The sequence below is a fragment of the Temnothorax americanus genome, unplaced genomic scaffold (assembly GCF_048541705.1).
Source record: "Temnothorax americanus isolate GAGA-0224 unplaced genomic scaffold, ASM4854170v1 Scaffold14, whole genome shotgun sequence".
In the NCBI taxonomy this organism is placed as follows: domain Eukaryota; kingdom Metazoa; phylum Arthropoda; class Insecta; order Hymenoptera; family Formicidae; genus Temnothorax; species Temnothorax americanus.
Genome location: NW_027509275.1, coordinates 2,002,369 through 2,025,371, shown reverse-complemented (window position 1 = coordinate 2,025,371; position 23,003 = coordinate 2,002,369). Strand labels below are relative to the sequence as shown.

The 23,003-nt window shown below is 36.4% G+C and overlaps 4 protein-coding genes across 4 annotated transcripts in view; 1 reads left to right on the top strand and 3 right to left on the bottom strand.

Moving 5' to 3' along the window:
* Nucleotides 1-23,003, bottom strand: part of LOC143894637 (sodium-independent sulfate anion transporter) — a 153,381-nt gene that overhangs the window by 62,400 nt on the left and 67,978 nt on the right. The gene's annotated exons all lie outside the window — the stretch shown is intronic.
* Cluap1 (clusterin associated protein 1) lies at nucleotides 65-3,128 on the bottom strand. The gene is made up of 6 exons (XM_077401116.1): nucleotides 2,699-3,128; nucleotides 2,415-2,611; nucleotides 1,578-1,976; nucleotides 1,208-1,446; nucleotides 910-1,091; nucleotides 65-734 (listed from the first exon to the last, which is right to left on the bottom strand). Exons 1-6 carry the CDS (start codon nucleotides 2,718-2,720, stop codon nucleotides 460-462), a joined length of 1,314 nt encoding a protein of 437 aa, XP_077257242.1. The 5' UTR covers nucleotides 2,721-3,128; the 3' UTR covers nucleotides 65-459.
* LOC143894659 (large ribosomal subunit protein mL62) lies at nucleotides 3,268-4,407 on the bottom strand. Its single transcript, XM_077401135.1, has 3 exons — nucleotides 4,127-4,407; nucleotides 3,783-3,968; nucleotides 3,268-3,632 (listed from the first exon to the last, which is right to left on the bottom strand). The coding sequence occupies exons 1-3, from the start codon at nucleotides 4,280-4,282 to the stop codon at nucleotides 3,372-3,374; spliced, it is 603 nt and encodes a 200-aa protein (XP_077257261.1). The 5' UTR covers nucleotides 4,283-4,407; the 3' UTR covers nucleotides 3,268-3,371.
* LOC143894633 (uncharacterized) overlaps nucleotides 17,081-23,003 on the top strand; it is a 31,087-nt gene continuing 25,164 nt past the window's right edge. The window contains exon 1 of the mRNA XM_077401071.1: nucleotides 17,081-19,840. Coding sequence (XP_077257197.1) covers nucleotides 19,818-19,840 — 23 coding nt within the window. The 5' untranslated portion in view covers nucleotides 17,081-19,817. The remainder of the gene's footprint in view (nucleotides 19,841-23,003) is intronic.

Sequence of the window (23,003 nt, the reverse complement as noted above, 5' to 3'; positions counted from 1 at the left end):
CATATAATTTAAAAACCTGCACGAACCGCGTTAATTATTACTTATGTAAGTATAATTAATGTATTACAATATAATTAAAAAATTATATTTTAGAAAAAGACCGTTAAATGTCACGTATTTATCAAAAAAAATTATTGCACCGAAAATGCTGTTTTATTATACACTTTATACTATTGTGCAAAAATAAGAAAAATTTAACGCGCAAAACACTTGATATTGCTCTGTATTGATTTTTATTGTAGTTCAATTAATTGAAAAGTGTCTGATTATTAATAATAATTCTTATTCTTTATGGCAATAAAGACGTCACTTTTGGTATAATTTTATTTATTTTATTGATTATCGTTTATTTCTTTATTCAATATTAACATTTAATATATATATATATATATATATATATATATATATATATATATATATGAAACTAATCTGGCTAATTGACAAAGATTACCTTACTCATTAGAAATCATCATCCGAATGCCTTTCTATCTTACTGGCGGATCGCTTTTCTTGAGCGGCTTTGAGATTGTAATTGCCTATATCTGTTGGACCCATGGAATTTAAAAGATCTTCGTCGTCATCATCGTCAAGATCACCGTCGATCAATAAATCGCTATCGCTATCCAGCGAGCCATCACTGTCATTCGATTCCTGAATCGTACCTCTTTGCCGTCCAGACATGCTACCGTAAATGCGCCGCTGGGTATATTGCATCTTTGACGCTCTTCCAGTGCCTGGAAAACATTTTTAATTTGTTATTCCAAAGAAGCGTTGGGAAAACTTATTTCCTTCACATGCCTGTCTATCACACCTTCAAATATTTTATTGATTTCCAAATAATTATCAAAATTATGATATCATATAGCGTGCGAATTATTTATTATTATTTTCTAGTATAAAAATTGTTACTTGGTTTGACACGGGCGGATCGACCAGATTTTTCTGCCGCTGTGGCCTCCGGATTTGTAAGAGGAGTAACTAGAGGCTCCTGAAGATTCGTGGCAAATATAGAATCGTTCCCTTCCATCATGCTTTCGAAGTTCGTATCCTCAGCTCTCATTTGTTCCAGTTGTTTCTTCGTTGCAGCTTGCCTGCAAAATTAAGATTAATAATATTATATAATTATATCATATAATTTTTTGTATACATTACTTGTGATTACATGTATCTTTGTATCTTGTTTTTATATTTTTATGTTGATAAATACCGTCTTTCGAATCTTTCTTGTTCCATCTTAGCCGTGTCTTCGTACAAGTGTTCGAGATATGCTAGATACCGGAATTTCTGTAAATAGTCATCGTACAAAGTTCTGAGCTCGACTTCGAGCTTCTCGAATTCCTCCATGAATGCTGGACGAACTTTCTTCAACGTATTGAGTCTCTTTTGATTCCTATCGAGCTCCGTTTTCCGTCTCTCAATTCTCGTATCCAAGTTTTGTTCTGTATCCTTCAAAGATAAATTACATTCGTTAATTAATAAAATTACTGTTGCAATCGTCAAACATTTTGAGAGTAGTCAAGCGAGCAATTTAAATTTTAAACACCCAAGAACCATTTTATTAGATGGAAAATTTTTACCCTGACGTTATCGATCTGCTTCTTCGTTTCGTCGATCTCTTTACGCGTGTTTTCAATGACGTCTTTTAATGCCACTTCTATTTCCGAAGTGTCAAATTGCCTCGCGATTTTCGTATTGCGAACCTCTCTAAGTTCCACTTCTCGGCCGAGTAAGTCGAAGAGGGTCGCTCCGTTGATGGTTAACTGGCTCGCCAACTGCCGAGTTGTTTTCAGCTCGTTAATTTTATCGGATATGTCGAAATTCACCGCGTTCTGATTACTGCTCGATTGATTCTGCTCGGCGTTGCTACTGCTCTGCGCGTCGTACAGCAACGCGGCTATCTTCAACATCTCCTTCACCGCATAACCATCGGCTTGATACAACTTCTTTGTGTTTAACTTTAAATTTGTCTTCAACGCCTGGAATGTAGAGAACTACGAGTGTTACCCGTTATCAAAAACTCTCTTCAATTACCTTTTAATATTATAAAGTAAGCAAAATCTATCAAAAATAGATTTCATAGAATATCCGCTACAAATTTTGTAAAATAAGAAATATAACAGTCTTTCATATATAACAGAATAAAACGACAAATTGCAGGAGAACCGAACAGAATCTACCATTTCGTAATTATTTGTTTTATTTAAATAATTACGGGATAATAAATTCCACTCAAGCTGCAATTCCACTCGAGCTGCAAATACGTCGCTTACCAGATGGTTCAGAGTAATGGAAAAAATAAACAATAAAATGTAATTTTATTCAACAACTTAACAGAGTTGATAAAAGAGATTTAACTGTTTTTTTTTCTTTTTTTTTTCAATTATATTATTATACTATACATTTCAATAATTTACCATGAATTCAGCGACACTACGTATCAGTGCCACACGTTGGTCCTCATTATCATGATCGCTATGTATATCAACATCTGGATCGAATCGTTTCACCAGCCAAACCAGAATCTCCGCGACCAGGGGAAAATTCGGCACGCGAAAATTTGCGAGGGAAATCAACCTCGGATAACCCAGCACCCTCATCATCTCCGTGAAATCTACACAGGCAGGCGAAAAGAAGATAAATCGCATCACAGTTTCGTTTACATCGTATGTTTGGATTAATAATAATTTTATATACGCACTGCGTAAATCACGGTAGGACATTTTCGCGACAAAAAGCTAAAACTCCTTCACTGTAGTCGAGGCAGGCTTTCACAACCACAACCGACACTGCCTATGTTTTCTTATTCGCGGCATTCACGTTGCCATAGAAACCTTCAGTATAATTACGGGTAAGAATGGGCAATCAACTTTTAATCATTGACGCACCGTACTTGTGCAAAAAGCGAGTATTGGCATTAGGAAAATAAACTTCCTTACATCATTTAAATTTGTTCCAAACCATTCTTTTTTTTTTTTTTTCAACGAAGCAAAAGTTGCAGTCTGTCCCAATTGCATGACTTGTGCCATCCATTGTATTCAGTAGATTGAGTAGATATAAAAAAAAAAGAATTCAAATCGCGATTTTTCATGTGTGTAACGTAAAAGAAATTATCACAAAAGTATCCCTATACTTATTCTTAATACAAATTGATCAGAGTTCGATTCCAATTTGCTCTCCAATAATCATTCTAATTCAACACATCAGAGTTTTCTTTTATCTCATACCTACATTATGGATTATTTAAAAATTGATAGTATGATACATAAATATATAAATTCTTTTCCTTTATTTTTTATTTATATAGCTCATTCTCACGTACAACTATACAGTATTTGAATCAGTAACTTAAATAATTAAATAACTAAATTGATTTAAAACTCAGCCGCGGGGACTCGTCTGCTTTGCTTGAGATGGGAATGAGCTCTCTTTTCGTGTAGCCTCTCCCTAGCAGCTTTCAACAGATTTTTCCTCTTCTTCTCTTCCGATTCGGGCGACGGTTGCGGCGGCGCCACAAGAGTGGCTCTTATCATCGCTCTTAGCTTTTCAAGAGCGTCCGCCAAATTTAAGTGCTGGGATCTCGTTAAATCCGACTTGATTATTAAGTAACCGTCTTTGTTTATCCTGTTTTTGTGCTGAAACAACAATTTCACGTTTGAATCCATCGCAAGCCACCTGATGCTGCCAAAGTTGTCGACGGAGATACGTTTAACTGTTATTTACAACTTAAACTGACTAACTTAGACTAATGCAAATTTCATTTACGTGTACACAATTCTACTCACTTGTTCCGCTAACTTCGTTCGAATTTCCTCCGACAGCCAGGTAGCACTGGCTACCTGGAATCTCAGGTCCACCTTGGTATTCACGCAGTTCACGTTCTGCCCTCCCGGTCCGCTGCTACCACTGTACGTTATCTGCACCTTGTCCATGGGTATGTAACCACTGAATTTCGCTTCAGGATTTGGTACCTGAGAATAAACAAGCAATAAATCATTCCGTTCGGTCAACAGTTATGAGGTTATGTTAGTCAAGACACAGCAATTAATTACAATGAGTAATAAAAGCGATATGCGAGCACAGTTAACTCTATTCATTAATAATTTCAAGTAGATCGGTATGCACTAACGAAAGTTGGAGTGTGCAGCTTCAGTTTGCTCTCCGGATAAAACTTCTCCAGGGACAAAGCGCTTTTAAAGCCGGAAGCTCTAAGACTGTACGACGTCTTTTGATTCCTAACGTTGCTTCGTAAAATTCTCAAACACTGTCTCGTGACGAGATTCATTTTGCTTTTTATCTCTATTACTCTTCGATGGAAGTAACTTTCGAAGATATATGTTTTGGTTACGAGGACATAACCAAGCACGTCGCACAGCCGCGTTGCCGAGGCGAGTGGCGGTCGCGATGCGTCGATGGCTCGATAATCGATCGTGCCGATCGTGCGGCGCGTTCTCGAGACACGCCTCGACTTTTGAAATTCGAACGATATACCGTCGCAAAATTCCCGCGCGGTAGAAAATTTCTAAGAATAACGAAAAATCCAAGAAACGCCAAAATCCGTCTCGAAGTCGGATAATATTAACAATATAATATTATTTTTCAGGCATTTTCCGAGCAAAAATGCGGCAGAAAATCGTTATTTTTCTTTTCGCGCCCCAGCTGAACTGCGAAATGTCCCATTTCGGTAATCGGAATGATCGGCCGCCGGCTTTCGCGGTCGCGCGGAGACCTTTAACTCAGTCTCATTGTTGTGCATACGCTTTAAGTATTGGCGCAACAGCGGTTTTGCAAGCGGCGGATTGCGGCACGAAGTGCATTCTGAAAATCATGGTAATAATCGACGCCGGAGCCTCGCGCGATCCACCGCAAGGACACGGAACTCCGCGACTGTGGCACTGCCGTTTTTCCTTTTTTTTTTGTCCCCTCTTCTTTTCCCGGCGAAATACTGTGACGAGGCCACCTCGCTCTTCGCCTCGGGTTAACGCTCCGACGACGCCGCGAAAACCGTCAACGACCGTCGCCTCGCGTCGCGCTTTTATACGATATTTATCAGAGGAAAAGTGAAAACGGATCGGCGTCGGATAAGTAGTTCTTACGACGTTGTGTGGATGAGATGCGATAAATATTAATTCTTCGACACGTCATCGATATTAGGAGAGAGGTAAGAATACCGATATTGATGGCTTTAACGTGTGTGACAAGTACTTTTAATAAATTTGAAATTATAAATTAGAGCAAATAATATTTACATAACACATAACATAATATAGTATATATTATAATATATAATATAATACAAATAAAAATATACTATATATACTCTCTTTTTATATTAATTTATATCTACATATATATTACATATATAAAGACCGGTATAATCTGAATTACATCATTATACCGTATTACAAATATTTAAGTTTTATTAATTTTCTTAAGAGCACGTCATTGTTTTCTTTGCTCGGTTACTCGTGGCTTATACGACGAGGCTCGAGCTCGCCAAGTAATTTCAATAAAATTTTGCCGAGTCAAAAATCCCAGAGTTCCTCGTGACGTAACATAATTAAATAACGCGCTCGTTATTTACTCGTTATTTAGTCATTATTACATTACAAAATCCGGCGTTGCCGATTTGTGGGCGCGCGCGCAAATGTTTTCCGATTAATTTAGCGGAACATGTTACACGCGTTACACGCGCAAGGGGTGCCTGCATTTTTTTTACATAATATATCGGATCTTAATTCCGCGGGTGACGCAACGCCATCGCATCGCGTCGTATCCCATTCGCGTAAGATTTCCCGCACACACACACACGCCGTTAGATAACGGGATGGTCGTCGTTGTTTCGCCGTCGTGTACGAACAACAGAGATAAGTACGCCGCGCGATGCACGATTCCATGCGAGAGCTAGGAAGAAAAGGATTAGCGGATTGCACAATTTGTCGCGTGATCGTAGCCGAATGGAACGTGTGCTTTAACCGTATATATGTATTATGGCTGCTAGTTAGTATATCTATCCGAGATCTATGCAGATGCGCGATCCGCGAGCAGTTATCCCTCGTTTGCACCCCATCGGCTCTGTTTTCCAACAGATTTGTAGACAGGGATAAACGGACGATTTTTAGACGTAAAATTATATTATTTGTTCGATATTTATAATTTTATTATCGTGTGTCTGTCGAGTCACGTTTCAATTCCGATTCATATTTTAATATCTCATATATAAAAAATTAATCTGGTGAAGCCTAACAAAGTAAAATTTTGAAATCAATTTCGAGAAACAAATTTTAACTGACTTCAAAGAAAGTTCCAAGATGTGGAGAAGATAATTAATTAACCTTCTGTAATGTCATATTAACTTTGAAGTCGCACACTCATATATCTGTATTTTTTAAATCTTATTTCATTTTTACGTTACAATTTAACATGACATTGGTCTTATTTTAAATTACCGTTTCTTAAAAAATTTAAAAATTGTATAAAATTTATTAGTTTTATCTAAAAGTTAATGTTTGCCAGTTTCACGTTGTATAATTTTTTTTTTTTTAGACGCGAAGAGAAAAATTGGGTTGTAGAAAGTTAAAATAACTCTTAAGAAAATGATATCATTGCATTCACGAGAGAGTATGCAAAAATAGTAATGATTAAGTTCTGGGTAACTGGTTGTCATCTCTTTCGGCCGAGGTGTACAGCTTAGATCCGGTTCCGCGAGCGGAACACGTGAGCCGCCGCCGCCTCCTCGCCTGCATAATTAATTATGAAAATACCGGCAAAATGCCGGCAAAGACGCGTCGGCTTGTGTACCAGGAATACGCGCGCATCATACAGTTAATTAGAATAGGATGCAACGGGATCATTAATTCATCCGGCATTCTCCCGCTGACAATGTATCGGGAAACTCAGAGTCATTTGCATGAGAGCGCATGTCGCCGTGATATGCCATCGCGGGAATCGTAAACGGGCGGTTTTACCCACAGCTATGCTGACGCGAGTAACGCGACTGCTACCCGTCCAGCAACGTCCAGTAACGAGTAACGAGACTTGCTAATGTCCGCGCGCGATTAGGACTTCGCGGTACTGGTGGTACATCATCAGCTCTCGCCTATCCTTCGAATCTAATTAGTCGCGTTTTCTCGTCGAATTGACGCGATCACGCGGATGAGCTAACAAGAATGTAATTCCGAAAACACAAATTTTATGCACAATAGCTTGTGATGATTTCCGCAATTTAAATCTTACCGCAATGATAAGAACGAAAAAAATTATAATGTAATGACACCTATATTTATGATAATAATTATTATCGGATATAAGAACATATTTCGTCCGAACCTCTGATAATTTCATCAAGTGAAACGTTTAATATTTATTTCCTCAAATTTCGCAAAGCAGTTGTCTAACGTCTTTATATACGTTTCTCAGACAACTGTTACATCCTTGGTTGATAAGGTTCTTGAGATATAATTTACAACTAGTTTTGTGCACGCGCTTCTCCTCCTCGGTGACTTGATGTAAGTACGGCACAGCCGTGGCCTCGCGAGCGTCGTATAGAAACGATTTCGGAATTGAAGACGAGATAGCGCACGTAAAAACTATTCCACGACCTCTCTCTCTCTCTCTCTCTCTCTCTCTCTCTCTCTCTCTCTCTCTCTCTCTGTCTCTCTATCGTTGCCGCAACGATACTTTCTCTTGCAATGACGGAACGCATATATTTATAGAGAACTCGTACGCGGCATGTAAACGGGGAGCCGCACAGCCGATAAACGTGTTGCGGCTGTTTGACATTTCTGCGACAAGTTTGCGGGGAGCAAACAAATTTAATTGCGGTTCGGAAGTTTAGTTTGTACAGTAATAAGGTCGGGAAAAAATTAGCTTGCAATAAAAGCTGCCTTCCACCTGAAAGATATGGAAACTGCATAAGACGATATACGTACATACAAATTATTTTTACGCAAAGATATTTTAAAAAAAAGTTTAAAATTAATTTAAAAAAAAAATATTATTGTATCTTTGTACCGTGTCTCTTATGTGACTTAAAATTTGGGTATGAAATCACAATAGAGTCACAGAAAAATAAAATAAATTATTAATTAAATGCATGTAGTATCTTCAAAAGTTTCTTTTTAAGATTTAGGTTTGTCTCGATAATTCATGGCTAATTAAATTGATTGCATATCTATTTTTGAGCAATTAATTTTTGACTTAAAAAAATGCGTATACATTTTTAAATAGTTGTTATATATTTGGCGTGTGTCTTTTTACCTTTATGGAGCAGTCGTTTTATAAAATTTATTTTTATGTAGTAAATAATGTTATAAAAATAATAATACTGTAATAATAAAGAAATAACAAAATTATAAAAATAAATACCATAAGTATATATAAAATTAAGCATAATTCTACACTCGCGCGCGCGGATGATAACTTAAAATATATATCACGAGTTATTTTCATATTATATAATTTTACACAGTATATTACAATCACGTAATATTGTATTATATAATCATATAATACTTACATAATCATATATTTTTATCAACTCCAGCTTATAATCTAACAATTATAATGTTTTCATAATCCACTATGATTATATAATCTTTTCATCTCTTAATAAATATCTTTGACAAATAAATTTATTTGCAATATCTGAGTCTTTCAACTGCTTAATTAAATTATGGTAAACTTTCAAATATATATCCATAAACGAAAAAACAATGAAACGTGTTCTACATAAGAAATTGCTCCCAGCTGTCAAATACGCATGACAAAAGTTTCACAAACCCTATATCTTTGAAATCTCGGAAAATCTAACAACGTTACCAGCGAGAGAGGGCCATTTTCGCCATAAAGAATCTCATACATCCTACGATGCATTAGGTATAACGTCGGGTCAGGCGTGGGTTCAAATCATGACGAATATTCCCTTCGTGCGCCGATAAATATTAGTTATATCTTGACATTAAGGCGACTTTTGCCCCCCGCGCACTTTTTCCAATTTATTTGCGGGTTAAGACATCGATCTTTCCTCAAATTATAGGCGGCGAACGATGATTAGAATAACATCGAGAGAAGAAACGCCCGACCGAAAACAACGGCGCGAGACACCGGCGGCGGCGCGACGGCATTCAATATGATAATGATTTCGAAAATCTTCCGTCTCGTTTCTTTGAATCCGATAAATTTTGCATTTAGGCGCACGGGATCTTATTATAGCAGAATCACCGTCTTTTTGAGAAATATAGGAGGCTTAAAAGGGATTCCGAGAAGCTGAACACTTATTCCACGAAATCCGGAATTAGTTTTACGATTTTTATAGCGCCGCAATAAATCTTCGTACCTTCCTCGAATTTAGATTCAAGACAAGAAAGAGGAAGGATGGAATCCGTCTTGATGACGAAGGAAAAAAATTTGCAAATTTTATTTTGTCTTTACGATTTTTATATGACCGACTTTTTTAAAGTCACAAATTGTCTTTCGTAAAAATTCCATGTAGTGTAGCTATATCAAAAAGAGAACATCCGGATACTGTTCTTTTTTTTTTGTAGAATGTGAAGGATAATCGGTTACGTCGGTGGAATGCCCCGATATTATTCGGAGTTTCGAGGTAGCTCCGAATAATGCGTCATCGCTATATATTTGACGCATTGTTCACAGCTAGATCCTGCAAGTGCCTTCGTACTAGTGCTTGCGATCATATGTGTGTCGTGTCGTGACTGTCAAGGCTGTTAGCGTTATATTATAATATCGTCTGATACGCGCGCGTAGACGTATGTAAAATATTATTTGTTCGAGAAGCGCACGGTGACTTAAACGCGATTCCGTTAACCCGCAAGGACGCAGAAAAACGTCATACTTTAATCCTACGCAAGATAAGATACGATATTTTGGCGCTACGAGATATTTGGCTATAATCTCTTAATAATCTCTCAATCTCAACCTCCCCGAGTTTTGTGATAAAAATAAGTGTGACAAAATTACTATTATACTAATTACTATTATATTATAAAAACTTACATTTTATAAAATTTCCTAATGTATAACGAATTTTAGTTTGTTAGCAAGATCTTTATTTCAGAACCATGCATATTTTAGAGTGTTTATATAATTGTATTCTCTTTTTTTGTTACATAATAAAAAGCATTTGATTTTTATGTGTTTCTTTCTTCTAAATATTAATGCAATATCTTCAAATTATCTTACATTGCAGCAAAAATCAGAAGATCCTTCCACATGACTAATTTCTTCTGCACTTGAGGTAAATGCAAACCACTGATACCCTTGAATCTTCAAGAATATTACAACCTCGAGAATTTAAATAAAATTTGTATTTGGCATATACGGCAGAGAGACCATGATTTTTTTTTTTTTAGAAATATGTTCAATGACGTGACGCGAGTAATGTTCATTGCACTGCGTTAAACTTCATATGTGTTATCATATTTCTCGTTCGATTATAAGAAAACTCCCGTTCATTAAATATCGTAACTTTTGAAGCATTAAAATGTTTTATTAAGAATTAATTAAATATTCGTTCTTAGCAATTAATGCAGTGGCACTTGATTGAGTTACATCAAATATCTGGTCGTTATATTAATACATGAAAATAAATCTATAACAATATCTCACTTTTTTCGTTAATAAAACGATTGAAATAATGATGTTTTATATCTTTCATCGGCCAAACAGCAAGACATCTTTAACATTCGTCACAATTTATTTAAAGGGGTTGCTAATTTCTTTTTATAAAATCTTTAAGGCCCAATTGTGCTATAAACAATAAGAAGGAAGGAAGCGAAAGGATGCTACATATTATTTTTTTTTATATATATAGAGTTACAATTTGCGGGTAATGCGCCTTGATGCGTCCCGTTACAATCATTTTCCTGGGCAAGGTTTTAAACGTATATGCGCATCAGGAAACTATATTGCAACTCGGCTGACAAAATTGGACGGATTCATCATTATTCAGCATCTATCTGGTATCTACCTTGCATCCATTTCATAGAATTTGATAAAAAATAAATCTCGAAAATTGCACATTGAGAACAAGAAGAAAAACACCCATTGAAATACAGAGTGTAACAAGATACAATAATGAAAAGAAAATAATGGAAAGGTCAGGAGATAAGCGGGGAAGCGCGAGGAAGCGCGAGGAAACGCGAGGAATGAGAGGAGCAGAGGAGCGATAACGAGCGTGCGACAGCGGGAATATGCGAATTAACTCTTATCCTTTCATTCTATTATATGTCGCGCGTCGCATGTAGCAATGCAGCACGAGGCGCCCGGTGCATTACGAAGCGTATCTCGATAATCATTAACCGACCGATCCTACGGAATGACAAGAACGCCGCGCCGTCTCTCTTCTCCTCTCTTTTGCAGCTGCATCTCCCGCGCGCTTGCATCACCTGCGCGAGCATCAGATGCTCCCCGTTGATCCTACGTCGCCGGTATATATCTAATGAGCCTATAGTATCACCATGAGAAGCATCGGCATTGACTAATACGCGCGTATAAAAAAAACCGGCATCTCTCCCTCAAAAGAGAAGAAAATTACAAAAATATAAATTTTTTAAATTAAACAAAAGTAGATCGTTTTCTGGTATAGTGAAATTGTGGACGTTATTAAAACGTTCTCCTATAAAATAATATTTTTACCTTTATGTATTTTTTTCTTAGGATATACTGAATCAACTTTAATAATTTTTTTTAAATCTGTTTAGGAATAAAAATAGACTACGATTTGTGTGATAGTTTGATTAAAAAAAAAATTTTAGTTTTATTAAATATTAAAAGCGATTAAAGTTGCAAAAGGCTAACTTTCTTGAATCCATAATTAAGATACAAAAAGGTCTTATTGGGAAAATAGCACTGATATAATAAAATATTGCCAATTAATGCTTACTAATATTGCCAATTATATGAGAAGAATAAAAAAAAGAATAATTCAAGTGTATATTGACACAATTATAAAAAACAAAGCTTCCTCTATGAGGAAGCAAAAGGAACATATAATGATAGACAGTTTTGTCCTACGATTTCGCAGCTGCATCCTTAAGGCTGCTAACTTGTGTTTGTATTATTCTTCATATACGGTATTCTCGATGTATCGGCATCGTACTATCAGAAAATCGTCTCTAACATCAGTCGTGAACTGTCGATATCGATTTATATCAATAACGATTAGTATATGTTATTCTAATATAAATTATGGAATTAATATAAATTGTTTCTCTCGTCTTACGTATAGAGCGAATCGAACTTTAGCTGACATCGAGAGAACATCGGCGTTACGAAACAAGGATATGTCTGCAGCGGAAAGCGGGTCAGTGTACGGCTCGTTTGTCTCCTCCATTCGGCTCCTGAATTCTCGAGGCGCTTTTGCATTTACCCCGTGATCTGTATTAAAAAATTAAAAGGTAGGCGACAGGATGATTGTGTAAAAAACCGAGTATAAAAGAAAGGTATGTGGCTATTCTTTTCATTGAATTTTCTTTTCTCGAAATTCCGTTATTATTTAGATAGTTCATTGTAGGAATTCCGCGTGCGAAAGAATTTCGTAAATCGTATAACCAGCCGTGTCCTTTTCGATACGTGTTTATGTGCGCTCGGAGTTAGTAAAAGAGAGATTTTGGCGATGGGAAAAATACGGTGCGCGGCCTTGCCGCATACGGACTCATCAGTCCTTGACTAACATGGGATTGAATTCCTTCGAGAAGATATTGACCTCCTTCGCTCGGCGGTAATCTGGTTTACCGGCATCGTCGCGGTGACTAAACTTTTCCCAATCTTCAAAACGACCGATATCCTCTCACCGCGCGAACGGCCATTAAAGTATGTGCTAAAATATCTCCCATCCCGCATATGATTTCGCCTCGGAAGATCTATTATCTTGTTGATATATTTTTAGAAACGACCTCACGACCTTCTTCTGCAATCGTCCTTTTTACCCGGTCTCCTGCATACCGACTACTGGAATTTACATGTACGAGAGATCAGACGGGGAAGATATTGCGCTCCTTACTAAATTTAGAAAGGTCATTCATTATTACAGCATTGATTTATCGCATTGTTAGAGACTTGTGCGCGATGACTCGGCGAGACTTTTCCGCGCGATGGTACGTAATTGTAATTAAGCTATTACCGTGCAGCGCCGTTCGTAAGGATAATTCAGCACATATGCGCACTTTCCCAGAAGTTTCTGTTCGCCGTCGATGAAAGCAAATTGGACACGAGAGAAGGACTATATAACTATAGCGAATTGTCGCTCGTGTGACATAGTTGATATTAGAGCCGGTTTCTAGTAGTCTCGTGACACGCCTCGCGTAGATGTTATATCGAGTATATCGTACTGCTGAAAATATGATTTAGTTGTTGGTATGGGGAGATAATTAATTATATCCACGAGATAAAATAATTCTATGCCGTTAATCATATAAAGCAGAGAAGGCTAGTAACAAAATAATCACATACAATATGTATAAAACATATGTCGCTCGAACAACAGCAAAGAAACAAAATGTTTCGCTTGTCATGATATTAAATTAACTTCTAAATTAACGCTAAGGCCGGTATTCATAGTCGGTTATTATATTTAAGACCGTCTTAAGTATACAATCTTAAGATTAGTCATTAACCAATCACCAGAGCCGTATTAGCATCTTAAGATGTTACTTAAGACGGTCTTGAAATAAGATCCGACTATGAATAACGGCCTAAGAAACGTTGCGCGTGCAATTAGTTTTTCTGAGTTTTCTCCCATAAGGGCAAATTCGCGACAATTAATCAAAGAAGCGCGGAATCAGGAAGCAATAGTACATTTGAAGAGAAATTGTGCTTATGGTTCAAAAACATTCGGTTCGAGACTTTCGCTCGATTCTCGGGGTAAACGATAATGATGATGATGATGATAATGGCGGTAATCGTTAGCATCGCGCCGCTAACGACGCGGTGCTGGCTTGCGGACGCACGCCTCGAATCATTGATCGCAGAGGCGAGTACGGTTCGTTACGAGAGATCGCGTGGGGCATCGCGCGATTACATTGCTAGTCACATGTGGATCGCTAGTCATTGAGTAATGCCCGTAGTCACTCTCGCCGTCGCCGTCGCCGTCGCCGTCGCCGCCGCGGTGCGGATCTCTATGATATGATATATGCATGTATAAGCTGAGTTATACAGCAGGCGAAACGACTATCGTAAATAAAATTTTTTATTTCCATTTGAGACAACTCTTTGTTACTTTTGTAAGAAAAGCAAGTTTGAGATTAAGTGTAAAATGTTCTTTTAACATGTCCTAATTAAAATCTGTATGCAACACATTTCTCGACAAAATATGTATACAGAAAAAAAATAAGTGTAGAATCAAGACTTATATGCTCGTATATATGCATGAATCGATAATTTTGAAATGAAATCAGAAATCAGAACTTGTTTGAATAAAGATTTATATATAGTTCAACCAAGAAAAAAATAGTTGAAATAAAAAGTTGAAATTCTTATAAAAAGATTTGTAGATCGTTGCGTATATATGAGTGTATAAGTTTTGATTTGACACTTTTTTTTCTGTGTACATTTAGTTTCCTAAGCGTTTCTCGAAGTGAGAACTGGAAGAACGAAATCGCGCTGCTTCACACTTTTTTTGCGAACTTTTGCAACCGCCTTCGGCTTCAAATTGAAAGAAATTAGTAATGCAGTGTTTAATTTGGCAATTTATATCGCTGCAGCGAGATATAAGTGTATATAAGCACTCGCTCGCACACACGAAATAAGAAGAGAAATGTTTAACGAAACTTAACATTTAATAAGCATAACAAATAAATTATATCTATATATGCATATATATTAATAATTATATAAATATTAATTAATATATATTATAAATGTTTATATTATATATTATATTATATTATGTTACATACAAATAAATTAATATATAAATTAATATTAGTTAATATATATAAAAAACCTTTAGACATAAATATATATTTTCAGGAAAAATTCCGCCACGGCGTTTTTGCAAATATCCGTGGAGTTCTGTTTATCTCAGACGTTTCAGTAAAAAGTTGAATCGATTAATGTCTAATGAAATCACATATAAAAACATGAGATAAATATAAACTATTTGTCGTGACATACATACATACTTCGTTGAAACGTTTTACATGAACTCGCGATAAAAACGTGCTCCGATGCAGGTAACCTCGAAAGGACGATCTCTCGAATTTCACTGTGACATCAACGAAATATTCCTCTTTCTTTTTTTCTGCTGGAAAGGGATAGAGAAAGATGGGAATGAACCGTACTGTAAATGTACACGCAAATTAAATTACTTGCTCAGTGAAATCGGGCAGGATGCGACAGCGACTGTCTCATCGATACGTCGAGAGTTCGTGATTTGATTCTTGTTTCACGCAAGGCAAAAAATAATCGACAAATAAAAAGAAATTATATATGTACAATGTGCAAAACTTAATATAAATTTTTTTAAATAATTTATTATTAATCAATATCTTTAAAACAGACCCCCCGAAAATATATCAGAGATTTAAAGAGGTATTCCGAATTTTTCTCATATAGTGGTCTTCACTTCTTCCCCTTTTGTTGATATAGCCATTCTCTTTTATTCTTTCAACGCATATTCTAGTGCAATAATAAAATAAAATATTAATTATCTACAAATTTATGCTTGATAATGCATGAATTTTTATCGTTATTTTATTGAATCTCGATGAAAGTCACTGAAAGGAAAAGGAAAGATAGAATTTCTTTCCGTCTCTTTATAACACTTTCACTACAGGTCCCGTGATTGTCGTCTTCGCAGTTCAACTTACTATTTCTATGACATTTATTTTTCAATTTTGATAACAGTATTGCGGTTTATAATTATTGCGATTCTTTAGAGAGAAGAGATTCGGATGACTCTTTAGCACTATAAAATGAGAGTAATTTTTGAAGGTATTTTAAATGTGTGCAAAATATTTTGAAAGATATAAAAAAATTAAAGCTAAAAGTCATTACAACCAATTATTTTCGAATTATTGATAAATATAGAAAGAGGAGTACTGAAAAGTATGTTTCTCTCTCTAACTCCGGACAGGCGTCTGTTATGTATTGTCTCAGTCCATATCTATAAGGTCTATGTATGCGAATGTTGGATCATCCGCTAGTTGGCTTCCGCTAGCTGGCGTTTCTCGTATTTAAAAAATACGACGAATGATAGTATATAAAAACTCGAGTACTCGAGACAACAGCTTGTTGGAATAAAAACTTTTAAGGGGATCCTGCTGCAGGATCCCCTTAAGATAATCGGTATGACATACATACCGTGTATATTACACCTCTTGGAAACGAAATTTAAGAGAATCTTATTCAGAAAATATTTGATTTCGTTAACAAACGAGGTTTTACATGGTGTCAAAATGACACCTAATAATATTATTAAAAAAAATATACACAAGAACAATACAAAAATAATCGTTTCCCGTAATTTTTGAATGCTATGATCCCATTTATTGCTCTATTACGTCATAAATAAATTATTTATAAATTAATTTTATAGAAACATCATTTGATATTTTTTATATAGGTATACAAAGTATTCGTATAAATAAACACTGCACAAATTTAAATAATAAAATATAATATAATAATAATAATATTATTATTATATAATATTATGTAATAATTATTCATTATTACAATACGCGACAATATTTAATTTTTGTCCAACGCGGCTTTTTATCTATTTTTTATTTTTATCCCATGCGCGCAGAATTGTACTGCGCGGATGTAAAAAAAATGATACTTTCGATCAAAACAAAAAATGCATAAGTAAATGCGAAAGTGCCCTATAAATATAAATAGGTAATACACGATGCATTAAAGTTCAAAGGTCTGGGTACGTACTCATAAAGTCACGATGAGCGTACAGCTGTCTTGCTTTTACAATGCCACTTCTATCTAGAATTTTTCTATGCTTACTTTCTATGTTTGCCCATTTTTTCCCTCGCAGTTCGTATTTTTGTTGATGCAACAGAATGCGATACGTGAAAATCATCCGAACAATAATTGAATGAATGAATAATGCTGCGAATCATACGTAATTCTCAGCATATACAACATATGACAACCGGTTGTCATCAACTGTCAATTCTCAACATTCTTAACCTTTGGTCTTTTATTTTTCAATCTTCAACTTTCGAACTCTCGGCGCTCAAGTCCCGACTCCAAATTTCCGCCTCCCAACTATACCTGCTATTTATTGTCTAGTCTCAACTCCCGTCTCTTAACTAATCGGGCACTCGATTTCTACAGAGAAATCTCTCCCGGCAACCGGCGATTATATGTATGAGTACGCGGAGGTCTATACGAGTGCTTTTCGACTGGCTTCTTTTTACCAAAGGTCAAGGTCACGACGTGACATCGCACCTCCTCCGTAACACCTGTACTTGGATGAAGACACGTACACATATCCCACTTACTGTGTCCCCGTTCAAGCGTAGTTTGCTAAATTTTAATTGAGCAAATTGAATCTCCTGTTCATCTGGATAAAAACACCGAAAGAGACAGAAAAGGATGTGAGTAACATACAGAAGTTGATCATTGAAAAAAGCATTATTTTGTAAAAAAAAACACGTCTTGTTAAAAAAAATCATCTCATACAGTATACGGATAATTAATTATTTATCAATCCTTCGAATATTTTAATAATAATTCAGTATTTTAATAATTTATAGCAAGTAAATTGAGTGTATGTCGAAAAATGGACGTTATGGTCTTACGTAAATGGTATAATTAATATATTAAAATGCTCTCAATTTCTATTTAAATTTTTGTAAAAAAAAATCTCCAATTATAATACATTAACATTCTCCACTGATTAACATTTCCTCCGTATTATTAACAGTTTTCGCAATCGGGTATAAGATGCACAAGGTGAGATGTCAACATTCCTAATTTCGCAACACTCGTAAAAGCGGAAAATATTACGGGGCAGAATATCCGTTCGATGTTCCCGATATCGCGCGCGCGCCAGCATTGATCGGTTTCCTTGGACGGCATTTATTTGTCTGTGTCGGCGTGTTGCCTTTCTCATCCTCATTATGCCTCCATTCGCTGTCGTTTCTCAGAATTTTTGTGATCTTCAATTGCGATTCGTCCCTCGCCGTTCCTCGAACTGCAACAGTCGACGCGACGTGTCACATCGTTATATCGCATCGTACTCTTGGATATCTCCTCTGGTTCTCCACGAGTTTTCGCTATAAAGATTTCAGAACAATGGTCGAATAATCTGGTTCGCAAACAACACGATTCTAAATACCAAACATATGTATATTGGATTACCCCATAAGTAACATCATTTTTTAGAGATATTTTTTGAATAAAACAAAAAATTTGACGTTTTTATTTTAATCCAAAATATGACTTTTGTCGATCGTGTTCGAAAAGATATCTGACATTGGATAATAATCTCATGAAATCTCACAATTGAAGTCTTTAGAATTAGAATTATAGTAACATATAAACATTTTTCATCTTACACCGCTTCTCGTGAAGTGTGCTATACTTATGTCGTTCTTCTTGCGCAAACAGAAGTATTCGTAATCTTGAAAAATTGCTTTATACGTATATATATAAGGATTGAAAACTTTAAAATAAAAAAAAATAAAAAAAAAGAATTAGGCTACGAGACCTAAATTTACGAGAGTGTTCTAAGATTCAGGACGAGATCATCGATATCATGGGCTAATTTTTGAAATACATTATGCTGGGTACCCACTTCGTACATTCTTAATTTTATTACAGGAACACATGGAAAGTAGAATTGGCATTACCGCCCGGCATAATTTTACATTATTTTCACCCACTTATCCGCATTCATAAATTTCATTAATTGTTAATTTCTGCATTTATCGCGGTCGAATTGCGGTTACGTTAGCCGCGTTACTCAAAATTCAACCTCGGTATACTTAAGGGCTGATTATAGGGGGACTCCATGTACTCCCGTTATCGCGTACATTACGAGTATAAATCAAGTATAATGGGTGCACCAAAGATGTCTGTTATCTCCGGCATCGCTGCCGTGCGAGACGACTCATCATGCATAAGTAGCCACCTAATTCCTCCCTTATACTTCCTCCCGAAACTTCCTTCTCGTTAGGCACGCATCGACTCGCTTGCCCTCTCGCCTCCACCGTGCACCGGCGACTTTGACGCGGCCGAACCGAAGCGCATCGCGCTTATTACTTCTCCATCGCTCGGTTGCACCGGCGCGCGGCGGCGCGACGCGACGATTTTGAGCCGAGTGCCGCTTCGCGCGCGAATCCCTCTCTCTCTCTCCCTCTCTCTTTCACACGGCCGCTCGCTCGCTCTCACATTCTCGCTCTCGCTCATAGCGGTGACCAACACACGGCGGCACCTCTCGCTTTCACTCGCCGCGTGGTTGTGCAAAGAGGAGGCTATCACGGCACCCGTGACGGGACTCTCAGTATCCACCGGAGAGCCGTTGAAGATACGTGTTTCTTCTCGATGTTATCCGCGCGATCAGTGTAACGTCTGAGAGAGAAAGAGAAAGAAAGGCAGAGGAAGAAAAAGAGGGGGAGAGAGAAAGAAAGAGAGAGAGAAAAAGAGAGAAAGAGGAGAAAGAAAGAATAGGAGCTCGTGTGAGAGAGCGAACGGGAGAATTTTCGCCGGCCGAATTTACATCTTCGTGCCGCTGCGCCGAAAGCGACAGCGAGGAACGTGCGGGACCGCGGCGTGCGCGGGAAAAGGCACGCGATTATAAGAGCGAAGACACAGACGAGCGAGTCGAAAGGGTGACAGAAATGGTGACAGTCGGCTGGCTCAGGTAAGAGCTCAGATTATTCATTAAACTATCATCGAGAAAACGAAGATTCTCTCCGGGCTATTTGATTTCTCACGTTTGTGAGATCAACCACGATCAACATATACGTAACCTAAACTTGAAATTAAATCTATGTTGTCGCGATTAAATCGCGAGGTTTCTTTTTCATCTGTGAAAAAAAATGAAGAAAATTGTTCTTTCGCCGGAAGAAGCGCGGAGTCAAGGGTTCATCGATAGGCGGTTACGTCGGAGATGATTAGTATGAGTTAACGCTTGTCACGATGATAGCTAAGTGTTCCGCAAAGCGTGTAAAAGTAACTTTCTAACAGCCAAACGGTACTTCATCCTTCATCATGCATTTGCTGAATTAAGGAGTCTGTTAAACTTCGGCACACACAGTCCTCTCGTTGTTATTCAATTGAATGCGCTTCACGCGACGATGCATCCGCAATAGACATCAATGTATTCACAACGAACTCCGAGGAACAAATCGTGAAGTAACGTACAGCTGAGGTAAATTTAAATAAATATCTTCAGTTTATGCGTTACGCTTAAAAAAAAAAAGAACCGATGTGCAAGAAGCAAGTGAGAGATAGCGCCCGCATGTGGTATATGGAGGTCGTTTATGACAAAGTGATAATTTTGTTTCATAATTTCTGATAAATGTCTATCTTCGTTCGACATCGTATTTCTTTTTTATTATCAATTGTAAAGCAGAAAGCCTCTCACTCGTCCAAGATTTTTCTCGAATTACTTCCGGGTAAATCCATGCATTTACGTTCAATGTACGGCCACATGCCGCGATCGCTCACTCGATTAATCTGTGATAAACAGTGAAGTCGTGAACGTAGTTGTGTTTTCCGTCTTACTGACGAGAAAACGGTGCTCGATTGCTCATCGCGAATTATTCCGAGAAGATCAACGTTTCTATTATGTAACTCAGACACGGAAACATCTGTTCCATTTACTTGCCATGTTCTACATATCGATTGATATTTCGTTTTCTTGGTAATTTATGATTATTAGTATCGTCAATTTTTCACAATACAGAAAACTAACAAAAATATCAAAATTTCATATCTCGAATATCTGACTAATTATGGCAATGAAAGTGAGGTCGATGGAACTCAGAATACTACGTTCGAACTAGGTCTACGTTCGAACGTAGACCGAAGATCCAAGTAGTGCAGGTCTCTAATTAATCAGACGCGTTCGTATTCGTCGTCAAACATTATCTCGCGCACCGGATGCATTTCTAACTAAAACAATCTTGGGATCCTACGTATTTTAGTATCTGAGATATCGATGATTCAAAATTTATCAAGATTTAAGAAGCGAACGGAATTTAAACGGAGTGTGAACGGAAGTTTAAAGAGCAGCGGGTAAGGATCTTATCTGATTAACTGAAGGGATTTTGGAATTCGCATAATTAATTTAAATTAATTAGCCGTTTATTCCAAGGAAATAATAGTTCTGACATTCTACGATCCTGAGAAATCTCAGAATTGCCGACGATTCGAGAACCTGAAAACTTTAAAAATTTAAATAGTTCACGATAAAATTATCGTAAATTAAGAATTTGTGAGATATACTCAGAAAACCTTGAATTCCAGAGTTAAGTATACGATGCGTTAGATAAATACGAAATAATATGCAAAATATTTTCTACATAGCATGCATATCAAAAAGACGTCCAAAAGATATCCCGAAGATATATTTAGGAGATAGGATATCTTCGGGATATCTTATTCTGGGCGTCTTTTTGATATGTATGTGGGTTGTAGGCCAATCGGGGTCCTGCATTGTATCGCAAGTATTACGATATGCCATGGTAGAGTTCTAATGATATTCTTGGATATAAATCAAAGATATTAACTTACACACTTCTGAAAATTACATAGTCGTTGGCAATATAAGAGAGAATTAGCTTACATTAGAGTATAAATAATGGTACGTTTGGTGCATGTCGGACACAATTATAGTAACGCTCTTTCTCTTGCGCAATATATGTTTTTTATCAGTACTCGTAAATACATAGCGCACAACAAAGGGAGATTCGATGCAGTCGAGTAAAAACTATCGTTAATATTTTTACGCTGTAGTATCATGCAATACTAAGTACCGTAAAATGAGGTTAGCAGTGTTAATAATTTTGTATTAGAAAATTTCGCTTATTCAATGCCGGGAGGATTAATTGATAAGTAACAAGAATTTCGTGTAAACATGAACCGGTGGTAGAGATTAATCTTGCCGGGTATCTTTACGCTCTGTAAAACAAGATTATTCTTGTTGATGTAATAATTAATAATTTACATCGTTATTTTATGTACGTTTCTAGATACGTGACGATTTAACACATGGAATAATGTTTTATTAATGTTTATCTATAAAATATTATATTAATATTTTTCTAATATAATAATAAAAGTATTAATTATTTTATAAAATATACATAACGGTCATAACAAATTGATTAACATTACTTAACATTGATTTGTATTAAATATCGTGATGTGGCGAACCGTAAAGTCGAGCATAATTAAACCGGATAAATTATGGCCTGGCGGTAAATCTTTCAGCCGTGTAATTATAGAATCGACGCTTTTACGCTTCGCTAGCAAACATGCCATATTACTCTCTTCGTCATCGAAGAGGCACAAAACGCATAGAAAAAGAAAGGAAAAGAATGCTACTGAGTTTTTCTGATTGTAATTGAAAGAGGCTGAATGTCTCACAATCGACTTTATTCCGCATTTTTCGTCTAAAACTTTCTCTCAATTGCGTTAAGTGCCATTATTTAAAATATTTTATGTGACAGATTATATACGCGATATTTTATAATTATGCTTCACTTTAGAGAGAGAATAACTTTGTTACTTCTTCTTTTAAAATAATATATATATATATATATATATATATATATATATTATAACAATAAGACAAAGTAAAAAATGCTTAAAACTGAATGGTAAAACTTTTGCAGAACTTTTTAGAAAAGAGATATGATTCTGTGACACTGCATATAATTTGTTATTTTTGGCTCTTTTAGATGACAAAAAGTTTTTTACTCGATTGCTTTTTATTCACTCATAGACGATTGTATATGTATGTGGGTATGTGCGTGATGCGTATATTATTACAGTTAGAAAGTTACAATTACGTTTGA

Excerpts from the sequence above, each read along its gene's own strand:
- LOC143894659 (XM_077401135.1), bottom strand. The coding sequence starts at position 4,282 with ATGAATCTCGTCACGAGACAGTGTTTGAGAATTTTACGAAGCAACGTT. Across the intron at positions 3,969-4,126 it reads AGCTGCACACTCCAACTTTC|GTACCAAATCCTGAAGCGAA; the intron begins GTTAGTGCATAC and ends GTTTATTCTCAG. Across the intron at positions 3,633-3,782 it reads GAACGAAGTTAGCGGAACAA|CACAAAAACAGGATAAACAA; the intron begins GTGAGTAGAATT and ends TTGTTGTTTCAG.
- Cluap1 (XM_077401116.1), bottom strand. The coding sequence starts at position 2,720 with ATGTCCTACCGTGATTTACGCA. Across the intron at positions 1,447-1,577 it reads AGCAGATCGATAACGTCAGG|GATACAGAACAAAACTTGGA; the intron begins GTAAAAATTTTC and ends TTATCTTTGAAG. Across the intron at positions 735-909 it reads ATCCGCCCGTGTCAAACCAA|GCACTGGAAGAGCGTCAAAG; the intron begins GTAACAATTTTT and ends AATGTTTTCCAG.